The following is a 15,828-nucleotide window of genomic DNA, read 5'->3' on the forward strand; positions in this document are numbered from 1 at the left end:
ATGAACCTGGAATTTGTTTTATTTAGAATTATTTGATTTGTAAGCGCTTACCTTTCTTTAAGGCAATTAAATAGAGCTCATTTACAAGTTAATCTCAAAAATATTACCCAGAGACAAAGACATACCAAGACATATTTAGACAAACACAAGGCAAGATCTAGCTTCATTTTCTAAGCTTAGTCATGAATTAGATATTACAATATAAAATTTACTAGTTTATAAAAAACAGTTGGAATAAATAAAATTTTTACAGGCTTTTTCACATTTTCTCTCAGTGTCAGGAGTTAGAGATGGTCTAGGTAAGTCTTCCTGAGAGCCCTGGTCTCAAGGAACAGGGAAAGAAAATCAAGTACTAACAAAATGGCAGCAGGTCTAAACCAGATGGTAGCCAGACAAAGCAAAATGGCCGTCAAAAATCACAACACAGAACACAGAGTTAAAACACACATATAGACCTAGCAGTCCTCATCAGATACTCCCTTAAATACAAGAATACAGTCTCTCAGAAAACCTCCTATAGAGACACAGAACTTCAGATCCAAGTACTAAAAGAGTAAATGAAAATATCTCAGGTCTTCAAACATTTCAAAGGGAGGAAAGGAAGCCAGGTTGAAAGAAGAAGGGGGAGAAGGCAGGAGAGGTGGGCAAAAGGGGTGACCTTACAGACGTCTCCTGCCACCTGCAGATACCCAGGCATTATGAGACATTACCCTGGGCCTCCAGAGAAGGGAGAACTGGAACTTGGCCCTACCAGAAACCAGACCAAAACAGAACCAGAATTCGAGTTCTCTGCCAAGAGGAGGTGATCAGTCTCCAATCCTCAGCTCAGGCTGAGGCCCTTTGATCAGATTCCTGTGTTCAGGACCAGGGGACTAGAAAAAAGGGGAAGGATAGGAAGGGTTAAGGAGAGGAAAGATGAGAGAGGTCAATAAAACCTCTTGTCCCTTACAGGTCGGGGCACTCTGGCCAGTTGTCCACGTCAGGAGGAGACCAGGGACAAAAGGGTCCCAGTTGCGGTCGCTGGGACTGGTCCTTTGGCAGGCAAGCTGGCCCCTGAGTACCCCGAGTGGTCAGAATGTCAGTCACAGTGAAGAAGAGTCCCACCAGAGTCCTCATTTGTTGTAGGAAGGGGGACCCCTTCCAGGGCCCAAAACTGGGCTCTTGTCTAACGGAAATGAACTGTGCGAGGAGACACATCTGCTGACAAAGCAAGAAATTTTATTGGGAAAGGGGACCAGGGTGGAGAGCAGTAGGGTAAGGGAAACCAGGAGAACAGCTCTGCCATGTGGCTCAAAGTCTTGGGTTTTATGGTGATGGGATTCGTTTCCGGGTTGTCTTTAGCCAATCCTTCTGACTCAGAGTCCTTCCTGGTGGTGCACACCTTATTCAGCCAAGATGGATGCCAGAGAGAAGGATTCTGGGAGGTGGCTGGACATGTGGTGTCTCCTTTTGACCTTTCCTGAACTCTTCTGGTTGGGGGTGGCTTATTAGTTCCGTGTTACTTACCAGGACCTCCTGTTGTAAAAACAACTCATGCAAATGGTTACGTTGGTGCATGGCCAGGGTAGGCAGTTTCACTCAGTGTGTTTCCCCTAACATTAGTAAGACCAGGACAGGGAGCTGAATTCAGGCCTTCTGGCTGCACGTTCTAAGCTTCCCCAGTTGAACTGATGGATCCAGAGTATGACACAAGGATTGAAATTCTGGGTGTGTGATGCCATTATGATCAGTTGGCTCCATCTGGAATTGATCCAGGTCTTATAGGCTAATAGGCTCTGGGGAAAAGAAAAAGAAATAAATAACTGACCAACTGGTTGCAGAATAATGCTTTTCATTCCCTCAGAGACTCTCCTTCAGTTGCTTCAAAGTCAGATTCTGCCTTCCTCTGAGGGAAGAACACACCTGTTCTTTTTTTGTGTTCTTTTCCCCAGCTCTTGCTGAACTCCTCCCCTGACTCCATCAGCGTCACCTGTCCCTGCTACCACCACCGTCCGAGACAGGGTCAGAAGTCACAGGACACAACGACAAGATCCAGGAGTGAAAACCCAAGGCCTTTCCGCCTTGAACCCAGATCCATTTGCTAACGCAATGCAAGGCTCCCTCACAGACAGGACCCAGCTCCATGTTCCTCCAGCCCAGGAGTGGACACACACACAGCTCCTTTCTCTCCTCATTTCTTGGCCTTCTCACCCACACAAGTACCTGCTCCACCGCCCAGTTCCACCTCAACCCTGATCTCCACCTCCTGCAGCTCCCCTCCCCCTTGCCTCCAGCCCTGAGCCAGCAGCTCCGAACTGGAAAGCCCATCCAGAGGCCCAGGGGAGAGCAGCCCTGTCTAGAAACACTGGGCTGCCCCAGACTTTCCCCCTGACCGGACCCTGGAGCACCCCTGGCCTCGCCCCAACCCTCACTCTCCGCCCAAGCTCCTAGGCTACACTTGGCCTTTCCTGCTCCTTCCTGGGAATCCCAGCTCCACTCCAAGTACTGGGCTGGGCTGAGGCAGAGCAGGCCCTCCTGCCTTGCTCAGCCAGGGAGTCAACGAGGACCCGCCCTCACTACCTGCAGGGGATCTGCTTTTCAATGTGGATTGGGGTTCATGAGAATTTCCCCAGAATGAGGCTGTACCTGGCCCCCTCTGCACCCTGGGACTGGCATCCCACCCTCCACCTCCCAGCAGGAGCACCCCATTTGAATTCCTGTTTCATTCAGTACACATGGAATCCTATTAAGGTTTGCCACCTGAAATCATAAACAATTTTATTGAACATTAAAAACTTCAAAAGTGATTTTGAGATGATTTTCACAGTTTTCCTGGCAAATGCCCCAACACATACAAGACAACCATTTATGCCCCAGAGGAACCAGAATTGATGTTCCCCAGATAAGAGCAGGAGAAACTACAGATCTGCTGGGTCCCTGCTATGGGTGCTACACGGACAGTCTGCTGCTTTGAAAACTAACCATCCCAGTATGCCCAGGCCAAAGGCTGACTGATAAGAGAATTAGGTTTGGGGATAAGAAGTCATGCTCCCAACAAGGCAAATGACACAGAAGTGGCCTCGACAGAAGCCGAGTCTCTGCCACCTTTTTCCTGTTCCACGTTCTGCCTTTGCTCTTTGCCACACACAAAGCTCTGCTTCTCTTTTCCTCTCCCCTCAACCCACTTGATGATGGAGAAGTCAAAGTGACCATCCCTTCCTCAAAATCTACAAGGCAGTGACCACCATGAGCAAGGGAACTGACTCAGGGGGCAGGGTGAGGCCACAGAGCGCAGACCCAGGGCCTTGCTCTAAAGAGCCCTTGGACTGTGTCCCAAGGGGCTAGGTAGGAAAAACCTGGAGATAGGATAAAATCAGTGATCCCAGTTGCCTGAGGATTGACTGGTCTCCTCCTCAAATGGACTGGATATCTACCAGTCCTCCATATTATGGGGAAGGAGAGCCCAGCTAGCATGGGGACACTTGATGGGAACCTGAGAAAGGCGCAGGCTGGGAGTGATCCAGCAGACACTCAACTCAGAAGATAGTTCATGGAGGAGGAATTTGAGAGGCTGCAAGACATCTCTAAGTGGGGCCTGGCAAGGGGACATCACTTGCAGTTTGAGCCTTATGATTCTTTCACTTGGATTCTGAATAATGACGGAAAATCCAGGGGGGAGAAATGCAGACAGGCACTTAGGTCATCGCCTTTCCTCTGAATTCCTCCTCAGGTTTTTATATCCTCCTCACCAGGTACAGACACTTTTACTAAAGATTCTCTCTGATTCCTGGATCACCTAGACGCTCCCAACCAGCACATAATCCAACACATGCTCCCGAGACAAGCCCTGGTGAGCCTGACAGAAAACAAAGAGAGCTGAGAACAGAGCAGGGAGCCGAAATCCTCATCGCTGCCGAATCTCACCCAGAGCACCCTCGCCCAGATTTCTCACCTGGCCTCGCTGTAGCTGATGCTCTCATACTGTTAATACAGACACAAGATCTGATGATAGCAACAAGAGTAAAAACAGCAACAGTGCCCACAATGATCCACAGTGATCTCTGGTGCACCAGGGTGTTTCCTGAAAAAGGACGTTATTATATACAACCCGGGCACCCCAGAGCCACAACCTGCTCTCCTCTCCCTAACCCTGGCCTCTGACCCTCCCAGGGTCACAACGCCCTCCAGGCTCACCCCAGTCTCACCCAAGGGTGCGAAGTGTGTACTGTGATTCCCGCTGTGTCCCACAAGGCACTTGACCCGCTGCTCCTCTCCTTGGGGAATTATTATGGTTTCCCAGGTATAGTAGGTCCCATTCCCATCAGGTAGGACACCCCCAGACTCCTGGGTGTCCCGGCTCATGGGTTCCTCATCCCGAAACCAGGCCACTGAGATATTCCGGGGAAAGAAGCCAAAAGCCCTGCATGTGAGGTGGACCATGCCCTCTGAGTCCTGGCTGCGGGTCACATTCACGGCTGGCGGCACTGTGGGGAGAAAGCACAGAGCCAGTGAGGCCCGCGGCCAAGCCCTGCTCCCTCGAAGGAGGACGGGGCGCACAGGGCTGCTCCTCCTCACTGTCACCTCTGGCTGAGCCCTCTTCCCCCCAGGCCTGCTCCAAGTCTGTTCTGCACCCTGGGACCCAAGTCCTCCGGCGGGGAAGGTGAGGGGTGGGATGGGCCTCACTCTATTGGATCCACTGTTGATGCTGGGGAGGCGCCTGTGAAGGGTGGGCATCTGGGAACTAGAGGGAATTTTCTGGATCAGACAGGCTGGGAGCCAAGGGCCCATCCCCATCTAAGGGCCTCCTCTGCTGCCTGACACCCACCTCCCCTTGTACAGTTTCTATCAGAGGACCCACTGCTCCACTGGACAAATGTCACAGGGGCAGTTCATTCCCCACCCCCCACCCATCTATCTACAGTGGATTTAACAGAACAGGAAAGAAACCCCAGAACACCATGCCAACATTCCACATATGCGGCCAGAGGACAGGGAGGGTCTCCGTGGGCAAGACAGGATGGGAGGCTTTAAGCTCGGGGCAGAGGAAGGGCCTGGCCCAGGGTCAGTACCTGTCCTCTCCATGAAGCCCATCCAGGATTCCAGGTAGCCCCGCAGTCTTCCACAAAGTTCTCCCTGCACGTGGGCCCGGTAATGCTTGCTTAGAAAGCTGTCTGTGTCCCAGGACTTCTCCATTTCCATGGCCAAGGTCCGAGCCAAGGACTGGGGCAGGGAACATCCGTGGGCCTCCGGGTAACAGGAGAGGAGGAGCTCCCCATCGAAGTGGAGAAACCGGAAGCCCCGGGGGTGGCTGTCTTCACGGATCTCACAGCCCACGGTCTCCTGGAGGGAATGTAAGCCTGCCCCATCCCCACCCCCCGAGCAGTGACTCCTCTGGTCCCGAGGGCCTCTGTTCTCCCACCCAAGTGAGAAAGTCCAGATAGAGGGCTCCCCCCTGCTCCCCTCCATGTCTTCCCTGTGCTGCTGAACTCACAGACTCCAATTCCTCACCCCCACCCCCACTCCCAAATTCAGAGGAAAGAGGCCCGTTGCTGGGCTGCAGACCCTCCTGGAAAATGGCCCACAGCACTCTTGCCCCCTCTGCCCTCTCACCTCTTTTCTCCTCCTGCAGGGACAGGATTTCTGCTAGAAGTTTCCTGAGCTCCTTCCATGCCTCGTTCAAGTCCTTGGACTCTGTCTCCCATGTCTCTGCTCCCAGTCTTTCAGCCCACTGTCCCTGGGGCTCTGCCCTCCACTTCGTGTCATCAAAGTGCAGGAAGGCCTGACCATCCAGGTATCCCTCAGCAAAATATCTGGCCTGCACAAAGCCATCCCAGGACAGTACTGTAGTGTTGTAAGAAAGCCTGTGGGATCCTGGGGAAGGAGGAACCGCAGATGAAGCTGCTTTCTGGAGACAAGTGCACATCAGATGTTTAACAGACAAGTTCTGTGTCCTGACCTGCTCCAGCTGCTGAGGATGCAGAACATGCATGTGTTCAAGGGACCAGAATGAGGATTTCCATACAGGAAAAATGCAAAGAGAAGGAGGGAGAGGGGAATCAAGGAGTGGAGGAAGAGGGTGGAGATGGACACACATGTAGGGCAAGTGCCAGGACAGGGAGGCGTCGGCTCCCTAAGGGTCCAGGCAGCAGGGCAAGGGGAGAGGCAGGAAGAGGGAGAGGGGAGGTGGAGTCGGAGGGAGGGAAGGGCAGTGTCAGACCCAGGACCAGAGGCATCCCTGGTCAGAGCGGGGTCAGGTGAGATGGAGAGCTGCCGCCCCTGGTGCAGGCTCATCATGGACAAGGGGGGCTCCAGGGAGGCTGAGGCAGGAGGCAGAGGGGCCTGAGGGGCTGGGCTGTGGCCCCAAGAGAGATGAAGGTGGCCAGTAACCTGGGGGAGGTGAAGGAGTGGGTCTGGGCCCAGAGGGCAACGAGGCCTGGTGAGGCCCCGCATGGGGGGTGTCCCCTGGGAGGAGTCAGTCCATGTGCACAAGGGTCATGGGGAATTAGGAGTAGGGTGGCCAGAGAAGACAGAACTGAAGGCCAAGGTGCACACTGGGAAGCACCTACGTGGTGGAGGGGTTGGAGGGAGTGACGTCACACCTCCACGGAGGGTCAGGGTCAGGCATCCAGCAAGCAGGGGTGGGGGCCTGGGAAAAGACTCCCTGTGGGAAAGGCCTGCTGATAAAGTGGCATAAAAAAGTGGCATAAACAAGGATTTTGGATTCAAGATTGAGATAGTGAGAGCCCACTGGGGTTGTGGAACCAAAGAGAGAGTGATGAAGGCTAAGGAGGTGGGCAGTGGACCAAGGGCAGTATTCCTACTGTGTGGGAAGGGAAGAGACTGCCAAGGAGATGAGGTGAGGGCCTGGGATTGAGGGGCAAGGGATGAGCATGGCTCAGGGCTGATTCACCCCCCCCCCCCACCCATCTTGGGTTAAGGTAAAGACAGAAGAGGAGGGACGCCCTGGGTGAGGGAGAGTGAGGGTAAGGTGGAGAGTCTGGGCACCAGGGGGCCTGTGATTGATGAGAACTTGGTAACTTGGTGAGGGTCCAAGGCACTCGGACAAGGCTGGGAGCAGGGCAGGTGCCATGGGGGGAGCTGCAGAGGGACCGGGGCAAGTGGAGTCCAGCACCTGTGGCCTGGAGAGTGGAGGAATCCAGAGGATGAGGTTTAGGATGCAGGAGTTGGGGAGGGGCCGTGTGGGGCGAAAGGCCCCCCTTGGATGAGGGCCAAGAGCAGGTGCCTGCTCGGGGGCAGAGGTAGGAAGATGGGTGTCAAGTGGGGGACAGATCCTCCCCCAGGGGCTGGGCTCTGTGCTCAAGGCCCAGGGATCATTGGCGGGAGATCTCCCTCCTGGTGATGATAATAGGGCATCACCTATTTGGAGCGGAAATCCATGGGTAAAAGTCATCCCAGGAAAAGTAAGGTTAGTGAAAGCTGAGGGGAGATAGAAGCCTTGAGGTGACCGATCCTCGCAGGAAAAGACCCATGAGGGGACCGGGTGGGGGGGACCTGTAGCGGGAAAAGGGATGAGGGTGGGGACGCCCTAGGAAGAGCTCAGAGAACGATAGAGGGGAGGGGGCAGCACGGAGCGGGGGAGGGCAAATCCCGAGGGGGCTCGAGGGCCAGCGAGCGAGGTGGTAAGGAGAGATTCAGTTGTGGGACCGCAGGCACAGAGGAAAATTAGAGCTCACGTTATTGGGGGGGGGGGGGGGTAAGGGGGGAGGGGGGGCGAGACCACGGAAACCGCAGGAAGAATCCTTTGGTCCCAAAGCCCGCAGACCTAACCTCCGTCAGTGATTCAGGAGCCGCACAGTGCCCATAGCAGTAGGAAGAGTGTGGATCGAGCTTGCCCCTTCCCAGAGGCCCGGGTCACTAGAAGAAGGGCCCTTACTCTCGGGGCTGAGGACCTTTAACGCTGCCTGCCTGGAAACTCCTTGTTTCCAGCGGCCAGAAATAAGAGACGGCAGAGCTAAGAATAGGAGAGGAAAACTTTCAGCGGCCTAAGAGGGCGCCCCACAAACGGCTAAGAAGTGATCGCCTGAGCCTGGGACCTGGAAGAAACTTCGGCGCCATTCAAGAGAGCAGCGGGGCGGGGGGGGGGGGGGGGGGGGGGGGGAGGCGTGGGGAGGAGGTGGGGGGGGAGGTGAGGCGGGAGGGGGAGGAGGTGAGGGGGGGGAGCGACAAGGAGCGGGGTGGGGACCAGGCTGCCTGGTCAATCAGAGGAATCTGAGGACCGAGACATGTGATGAGGAGGAAACCCGGGGAGAGCAGGTAGGGCAGGGAGAGCAGAAGCTAGGAACTGGAGAGACTGAAAAGCGGGATGCAGCGCTCGCCACACACCGAATGAAGTTCCCGACCGCTCCTTGACCTTACATCCCCCCCGCCTCCGGCCCTCACCTTCCTCCCACCACCCCCCCCCCCCCCAACTCCTCTATTCACCCAAACTCCGCCGCAATTGAGACGGTCCCCGCGACGCTCACCGAATCCCAACGAATACTAACCACACGGACCCCTGAAACCACCCCGGGCTGTGTCCGGACTGAGACCTCAGTGAACCCCACTCACCGGCGGCGGTACCCGGGAGCACAAAAAAGGCAGCGCCGGCTAGAAACGGCCAGACAAGAGAGAGTCCCATGGCCCAGATCATGTCTCCCTGCCAGAGGCTCAGGGACCGCACAAAAGCTGGCGGACCCCAGAAACCGCGGCGGCGAACAGAGCTGCAAGTAGGGCTGACAAATCCATTCCTTCCCCTGGCCCCGCCCCGCCCCCGGTTCTGCCGCCGGTTCTGCCGCCGGTCCTGCCCCCGCTCCATTATAGCAGTTCCCTCCGCTCCTCCTCGGCGAATCCCATGGAGGGAGGAGCCTGGTAGGCTACAGTCCAAGGGGTCACCAAGTGTCGGACACGACTGAGCCACTTCACTGGTTCACCACAACTACTGAACCCCCCTCCCCGCTCTAGACCAGCTCCGGGCAACTAGAGAAGCCCACCGTGCAGCAACAAAGACTCAGAGCAGACAAAAATAAATAAATAAAAGAATAGTGAAGGTATAGACAGGCAGGTGGAAGCCAGCTCTCCTGACTGCTAGACAAGCCCTTTCCTCAGTCTTCTTTCCAAGACTTGCTGGGTGTGTCTGCTCCAGCAAACTGGTTCACTTAGTGAACCCTCTCCCTCTCCCCCAAAGACTTTTAATACTAACGTTAACATGCTGTTTGTTTCCCAGCTCGGGGTGATTGTAATGAGAGATAATGCCAACTACTCTGCGTGGGAAGTAGGAGTCCAGATTGGTGGGCTCCTCCCCCAGCACACGTCGCAGCTAGTCCGGGGTACCAAGTGCTTTTCCTCCGCCCACCCGGCCTCCAGACTCCCCTGCTTTGCTCTATAAACTACTTTATCACCATTCTTTCTTTTGTACCCCTGGACTCACCGGCACACGGGCCTCTTTCTCTCCGCAGACCGCTGGTACCACTATAGGGTCAGGAAAGGAAACAGAAAACTACCGGAGAGTTGGGACCTTACATAATCCAGGGCGGGGCTCGGCAAACCCTCAGAAGATCGCCCCTCCCCTCTAACTCTGGCTTAAAGGGAAGAAATGCTGTTCGTGGATTGAAGAAAAAAAAAGCAGAATGAAGGAATTTATGGGCAGGTTGGGAGAGGAGTGAGCTGCATTTAGGTTTCTGGTTCTCAAACTGCTCAACAATGAACATCTGCAGGCTGCAGGCTGTGAAAACGCAAATCTGCCCGGGTCCACGGAAATTCCCAGTTGTATGTCCGAAGGGATATACCGGAACCCGACTTATTTCAAGCACTCTCTAGGGCGATTCTGAAGAGGTTTTTTCCGAGCCCCCGAGCCCACGGGGCCGCTCTTGAATTCTAGGATCCAAGTACATTCCCCCCCGCCTCGCGTCGCCCCGGGAAGGAAAGAGTCCGCAGCGGAGCTGGCCTTGGAATCCCGTCCCGCCCAACTCAGAGGAAAGCAGAAACAGGATCCAGGGAAACACACACACCGAGGTTCTGTCGACGTTAGGAACAAAGACCGGGGAGACTTCCTGAAACGATACAATAGCTGCAGAGCCGTGCGGTGCTTCAGCCTTTGCAGAATGCCAGAGTGAGCTCTGACGGGCTTTGGCCCTCGACCGGCCCCGGATGAGTGACGTGTGCTTGAAAGCGAGGGGATAAACTGTCAAAGTGAGAGTGGAAAAGGAAGGACGGAAGGGGAGATGAATTTTTAACTGTGATGTTATGATTTCTAACATCTTTATTCTTCATCTAGATCTGTCTTTTGTTCAAGTTTGCTGTAACTGTTTGATCTCTCTCTGAATGCATTAAGGAGATGGCTGTTTTTGTTACTGCCTAACCGCTCCAAAATCACTACAGATAGTGATTGCAGCCATGAAATTAAAAGATGCTTACTCCTTCCAAAGAAAGTTATGACCACTCTAGATAGCATATTAAAAAAGCAGAGACATTACTTTGCCAACAAAGGTCCGTCTAGTCAAGGCTATGGTTTTTCCAGTGGTCATGTATGGATGTGAGAGTTGGACTGTGAAGAAAGCTGAGTGCTGAATAATTGATACTTTTGATCTATGGTTTGGGGGAAGACTCTAGAAAGTCCCTTGGACTGCAAGGAGATCCAACCAGTTCATTTTAAAGGTGATCAGTCCTGTGTTTTCATTGGAAGGACTGATGCTGAAGCTGAAACTCCAATACTTTGGCCACCTCATGTGAAGAGTTGACTCACTGGAAAAGACCCTGATGCTGGGAGGGACTGGGGGCAGGAGGAGAAGGGGATGACAGAGGATGAGACGGTTGGATGGCTGACTCAGTGGACGTGAGTTTGAGTAAACTCCGGGATTGGTGATGGACAGGGAGGCCTGGCGTGCTACAATTCTTCATACGCGAAGAGTCGGACATGATTGAGTGACTGAACTGAACTGAATCACTGGGGAGTAAGTGGCCCAGTCTCTCCCTCCAGATGTGCAAGGCACAGCTCTCAGCAAAAAGACAAGGTGTCATGTTTCTTTTGTTTACCTAACCAAAAGACTCATTCCAAAGAGATTTATATTTTAAAAATCAACTTTGAAAGTACATACTTTACGTAAAACACCCTTTTGAAACACATAGCTGGTTGAGTTTAGACAATTTACATGCCCATGTCACCATTACCACGATGAAGATGTAGAACTATTGTTGTTTAGTCGCTAAGTTGTATGCAGCTCTTTGCAACCTCATGGACTGTAGCCTTCCAGGTTCCTCTGTTCATGAGATCTTCCAGACAAGAATAGTGGAGTGGGTTGCCATTTCCTTCTCCAGGGGATTTTCCCAAACCATGGGTCGAACCTGGGTCCCTTGCATTGGTGAGTGGGTTCCTCACCACTCAGCCACCAGAGAAGCCCCAGAGTCACCTAGGGTGGATGTCAAATTCCCTCAAAGAAATATCATTAGGAGAAAATCTTTGTGACACTTTAGTGAAGTTGCTCTGTTGTTCCCGACTCTTTGCGATCCCATGGGCTGTAGTCTACCAGGCGCCTCGGTCCATGGAATTTTCCAGGCAAGAGTACTGGAATGGGTTGCCATATCCTTCCCCAGGGGATCTTCCTAACCCAGGGATCGATCCTGGGTTTCCCACATTGCAGGCAGATGCTTTACCATCTGAGCCACCAGGGAAGCCCCTGTGACACTTTAAGCCCACACAAATGCTCAAACAGAACCAACACCAGAAAACCAAAATCCTAGTTCAGATGAGATCTCTGAAGCTGGCTGTAATTCTTTATGGGACTTGTTAGGTAGAAAGGATAACCTATTTAGGGCTATAGCTTAGTAGCCCCTACATCCTGGGAGCATCAGAAAGGACCCTGGATCTTCAGTTGCCTACAATGAGGTCATTCCTGGGGCAAAAGTAGAATCTTCTTGAATTCCTGAGGATTTTACATTTACTCAGTGACACTGTGGATGTTGATTTCATCTTTGAACATTTTGGAATTAATTTGCTTTGACTCTAAAGAAGGACTGGAAACAGGAAGCCAGGAACTGATCTTGAACCGTCGCCCCACCCCATGACTCAAGCAATAATCCTGAGTTTTTGAGCCAATGAAATCCACGATTAGATATACAGTAAATTCTCCTTTTCAACACGTTTCAGATATCCCAGTTTGCCTAGTAATGTTCTAACTTGAATCCCAGACTTAACATTTAAAATTCATATTTTTCTTGGTACTGATTTTCATTTTTATTTCTTTTAAAAGTTTATTTATTTAATCTTGGCTGTGCTGGGTCTTCCTTGCATGGGCTTTTCTAGAGTTGTGATGAGCGGGGGCTACTTTCTAGTGGCAGTGCACAAGCCTCTCAATGTTGTAGATTTTCTTGCTACAGAGCACAGGTTCTAAGAGGCGCACGGGCTTCAATACTTGCCGGCACATGGGCTCAGTACTCGAGGCTCCTAGGCTCCAGAGCACAGGCTGGTTGTGGTGCATGGGCCTGTTTCCCTGCGGCATGTGGGATCTTCCCAGATCTGGGATCAAACCCATGCCTCCTGCATTGGAACACTGATTCCTTACCACTGAGCCAACAGGGAAGCCCTGATTTTTAAATAATTCCTGTATTTTACAATGAGTTTGTTGCAGCAAGCTGTTGCAGCCTGGCAGAGAAGAGACCAGAACCTGCCCCATGACTCAAGTATACAACAAACTGTGCCCTCGTGATTGTCCTAGGAAGCATGCCAATGGTGGGACGGGATCTCTGCTCCCCTTCACTGCCTAACCCCTGCGTCTGTCCCCATGGAAACAGAACAAGATGTGCCTGGTCAACTGCAGAGCCTTAACTTGACTCGTTATGGTGCGCTAATCAAACTCCCCAGTAGAGCTATCCCCTAATGATCTGATGTGACTTCTGCCAATAAAAGTGCAGGCTGAAAGGAGCCATTTTGTCTTCCTGCCATGGAGAGCAGGAGGGCCCCCTGACTCCCCAGTTGCCAGATTATATGTGTCTGTCTTTTCATTATGCGCTCACCACCATATCAGGTCTTTCTCACTCACTGTGCTGGACAGGGCAGTAAGCCATCTGAAATCACCTATAAACTGAAGTGAACAGATGTGTAGATCCTTGGCTTTCTGCTAACATTGTCTCTAAAATGTATCAACACTGAAATCTGTCACTTCTCACACCCTACTGCTTCCATCCTAGAACCATCCTCTCCTCTGTAGTAACAGGCTAGCCTTCCAGGTGGGCTCCCTGTCCTGCTGTCTATTACCCACCTAACAGGACAAGATCCTTTTTCTTTTCTTCTTTAATGAATGGCATCTTCCTTTTTATTTGTTTATTTGGCCCCACCGGGTCTTCTTTACCACTTGTGGAATCTTGAACAGCAGGAGGGCTTCTCTGTAGCTATGACTGCAGGCTCAGTAGTTGCAGCCTATGGGCTTAGTTGCTCCCAGCCATGTGGGATCTTAGTTTCCTGACCAGGGAGTTTCCTGCGTTGGAGGGCAGATTTTTAACTACTGGACTGCCAGGGAATGATCTTTTAAATTGACATTTTAAAAGACGACATGATCTTTTAAGCTGTGAATTAGAGCATGTCCTCGCCACCACACCCCGAAGAACACTGCAGTGTCTACCCTTCTTAGAATGAACTCCCCGCCCCTCATCACTGCCAACAAGCCCCTCATGACAGGGCCCCTCTGGCCACCCTAGCCTCAGTCCACCACTCTCAGCCCAGCTCCTTTGTCTACGCACATGGGCCTCTAACACTGCTCGGTCCTGCCCAGGGTTCCTGGCCCTGCTGTGACTCCCCAAATGCACCCCTTCTCCAGAAACTCACTTGGTTGGTTCCCCCTTCCATTCAGGTCTCTGGTCCAGTGGCCCAAGGTCAAAGCCTCAGAAACGCAGTGTCTAACAAACCCTGAATTATTGCCCCTGCTATCACCACTGCCAAGCTTCTAGCCCAGCCATAATTTTCTCCAGAGCAGTTATCAGTGATATCAGAATATTTGTTTTTGTCATCTGTATCATTGAAATATAGATTCTTTAAAATAAGAACTTTGGGGCTTCTGTGATGATCCAGCAGATAAGAATCCATTTGCCAATGCAGAGGACATGGGTTTCATCCCTGGTCCGGGAAGATTGCTCAGGCAATGCAGCAACTTAGCCGAGTGCCACAAGCACTGAGCCCGAGTGCTGCAACTACTGACCAGTGCACCGAGAGCCTGTGCTCACAACAAGAGAACTCCTACTTGCTGCTGCTAGAGAAAGTCTGCTCACAGCAACAAAGACCCAGTTCAGTTCAGTTCAGTTGCTAAGTCGAGTCTGACTCTTTGCGACCCCATGGACTGCAACACGCCAGGCCTCCCTGTCCATCACCAACTCCCGGAGTTTACTCAAACTCATGTCCACTGAGTCAGCCATCCAACCGTCTCATCCTCTGTCATCCCCTTCTCCTCCTGTCCTCAATCTTTCCCAGCATCGAGGTCTTTTCAAATGAGTCAGCTCTTCACATCAGGTGGCCAAAGTATTGGAGTTTCAGCTTCAACATCAGTCCCTCCAATGAACACCCAGGACTGATCTCCTTTAGGATGCACTGGCTGGATCTCCTTGCAGTCCAAGGGACTCTCAAGAGTCTTCTCCAACACCACAGTTCAAAAGCATCAATTCTTCAGCACTTAGCTTTCTTCACAGTCCAACTCTCACATCCATACATGACTACTGGTAAAACCACAGCCTTGACTAGACGTATCTTTGTTGACAAAGTAATGTCTCTGCTTTTTAATATGCTGTCTAGGTTGGTCATAACTTTTCTTCCAAGGAATAAGCATCTTTTAATCTCATGGCTGTAGTCACCATCTGCAGAGATTTTGGAGCCCAAAAGAATGAAATCAGCCACTGTTTCCACTGTTTCCCCATCTATTTGGCATGAAGTGATGGGCCGGATGCCATGATCTTAGTTTTCTGAACGTTGAGCTTTAAGCCAACTTTTTCACTCTCTTCTATCACTTTCATCAAGAGGTTCTTTTGTTTTTCTTCACTTTCTGCCATAATGGTGGTGTCATCTGCATATCTGAGGTTATTGATATTCCTCCCAACAATCTTGTTTCCAGCTTGTGCTTCATCCAGCCCAGCATTTCTCATGATGTACTCTGCATATAAGTTAAATAAGCAGGGTGACAATATACAGCCTTGAGGTACTCCATTTCCTATTTAGAACTAGTCTGTTGTTCTAACTGTTCACTTCTAACTGTTGCTTCCTGACCTGCATACAGATTTCTCAAGAGGCAGATCAGGTGGTCTTGTATTCCCATCTCTTTCAGAATTTTCCAGTTTATTGTGATCCACACAGTCAAAGGCTTTGGCATAGTCAATAAAGCAGAAATAGATGTTTTTCTGGAACTCTCTTGCTTTTTCGATGATCCAGTGGATGTTGGCAATTTGATCTCTGGTTTCTCTGCCTTTTCTAAAACCAGCTTGTACATCTGGAAGCTCATGGTTCATGTATGGCTGAGGCCTGGCTTGGAGAATTTTGAGCGTTACTTTGCTAGCGTGTGAAATGAGTGCAATTGTGCAGTAGTTTGAGCATTCTTTGGCATTGCCTTTCTTTGGGATTGGAATGAAAACTGACCTTTTCCCATCCTGTGACCTCTGCTGAGTTTTCCAAATTTGCTGTCATATTGAGTTCAGCACTTTCACAGCATAATCTTTCAGGATTTGAAATAGCTCAACTGGAATTCCATCACCTCCACTAGCTTTGTTTGAAGTGATGCTTCCTAAGGCCCCCTTGACTTCACATTCCAGGATGTCTGGCTCTAGGTGAGTGATCACACCATCAAGATTATCTGGGTCGTGAAGATCTTTTTGTACAGT

The 15,828-nt window shown here is 51.5% G+C and overlaps 1 protein-coding gene across 3 annotated transcripts; it reads right to left on the reverse strand.

Annotated features, from left to right (window-relative positions):
• Nucleotides 1-1,207: 1,207 nt before the first annotated feature.
• LOC136151897 (MHC class I polypeptide-related sequence B-like) lies at nt 1,208-8,730 on the reverse strand. Of its 3 annotated transcripts, none has more exons than XM_065913333.1 (6): nt 8,548-8,730; nt 5,590-5,850; nt 5,049-5,336; nt 4,185-4,463; nt 3,932-4,060; nt 1,208-1,775 (listed from the first exon to the last, which is right to left on the reverse strand). In XM_065913333.1, exons 1-6 carry the CDS (start codon nt 8,627-8,629, stop codon nt 1,759-1,761), a joined length of 1,056 nt encoding a protein of 351 aa, XP_065769405.1. In that variant the 5' UTR covers nt 8,630-8,730; the 3' UTR covers nt 1,208-1,758. The 3 variants fall into 3 exon arrangements, with proteins under 3 accessions (XP_065769405.1, XP_065769406.1, XP_065769407.1); XM_065913334.1 differs by having other exon boundaries at nt 4,174-4,463; XM_065913335.1 differs by lacking the exon at nt 3,932-4,060.
• Nucleotides 8,731-15,828: the final 7,098 nt, after the last annotated feature.

The sequence above is a fragment of the Muntiacus reevesi genome, chromosome 20, assembly GCF_963930625.1.
Source record: "Muntiacus reevesi chromosome 20, mMunRee1.1, whole genome shotgun sequence".
NCBI classification, from domain to species: domain Eukaryota; kingdom Metazoa; phylum Chordata; class Mammalia; order Artiodactyla; family Cervidae; genus Muntiacus; species Muntiacus reevesi.

Coding starts and splice junctions, on each gene's coding strand:
- LOC136151897 (XM_065913333.1), bottom strand. CDS start 8,629: ATGATCTGGGCCATGGGACTCTCTCTTGTCTGGCCGTTTCTAGCCGGC. Junction 5,851..8,547: donor GCTCCCGGGTACCGCCGCCG/GTGAGTGGGGTT, acceptor CTCCTTCCCCAG/GATCCCACAGGCTTTCTTAC. Junction 4,464..5,048: donor GGGCTTCATGGAGAGGACAG/GTACTGACCCTG, acceptor TTCTCCCCACAG/TGCCGCCAGCCGTGAATGTG.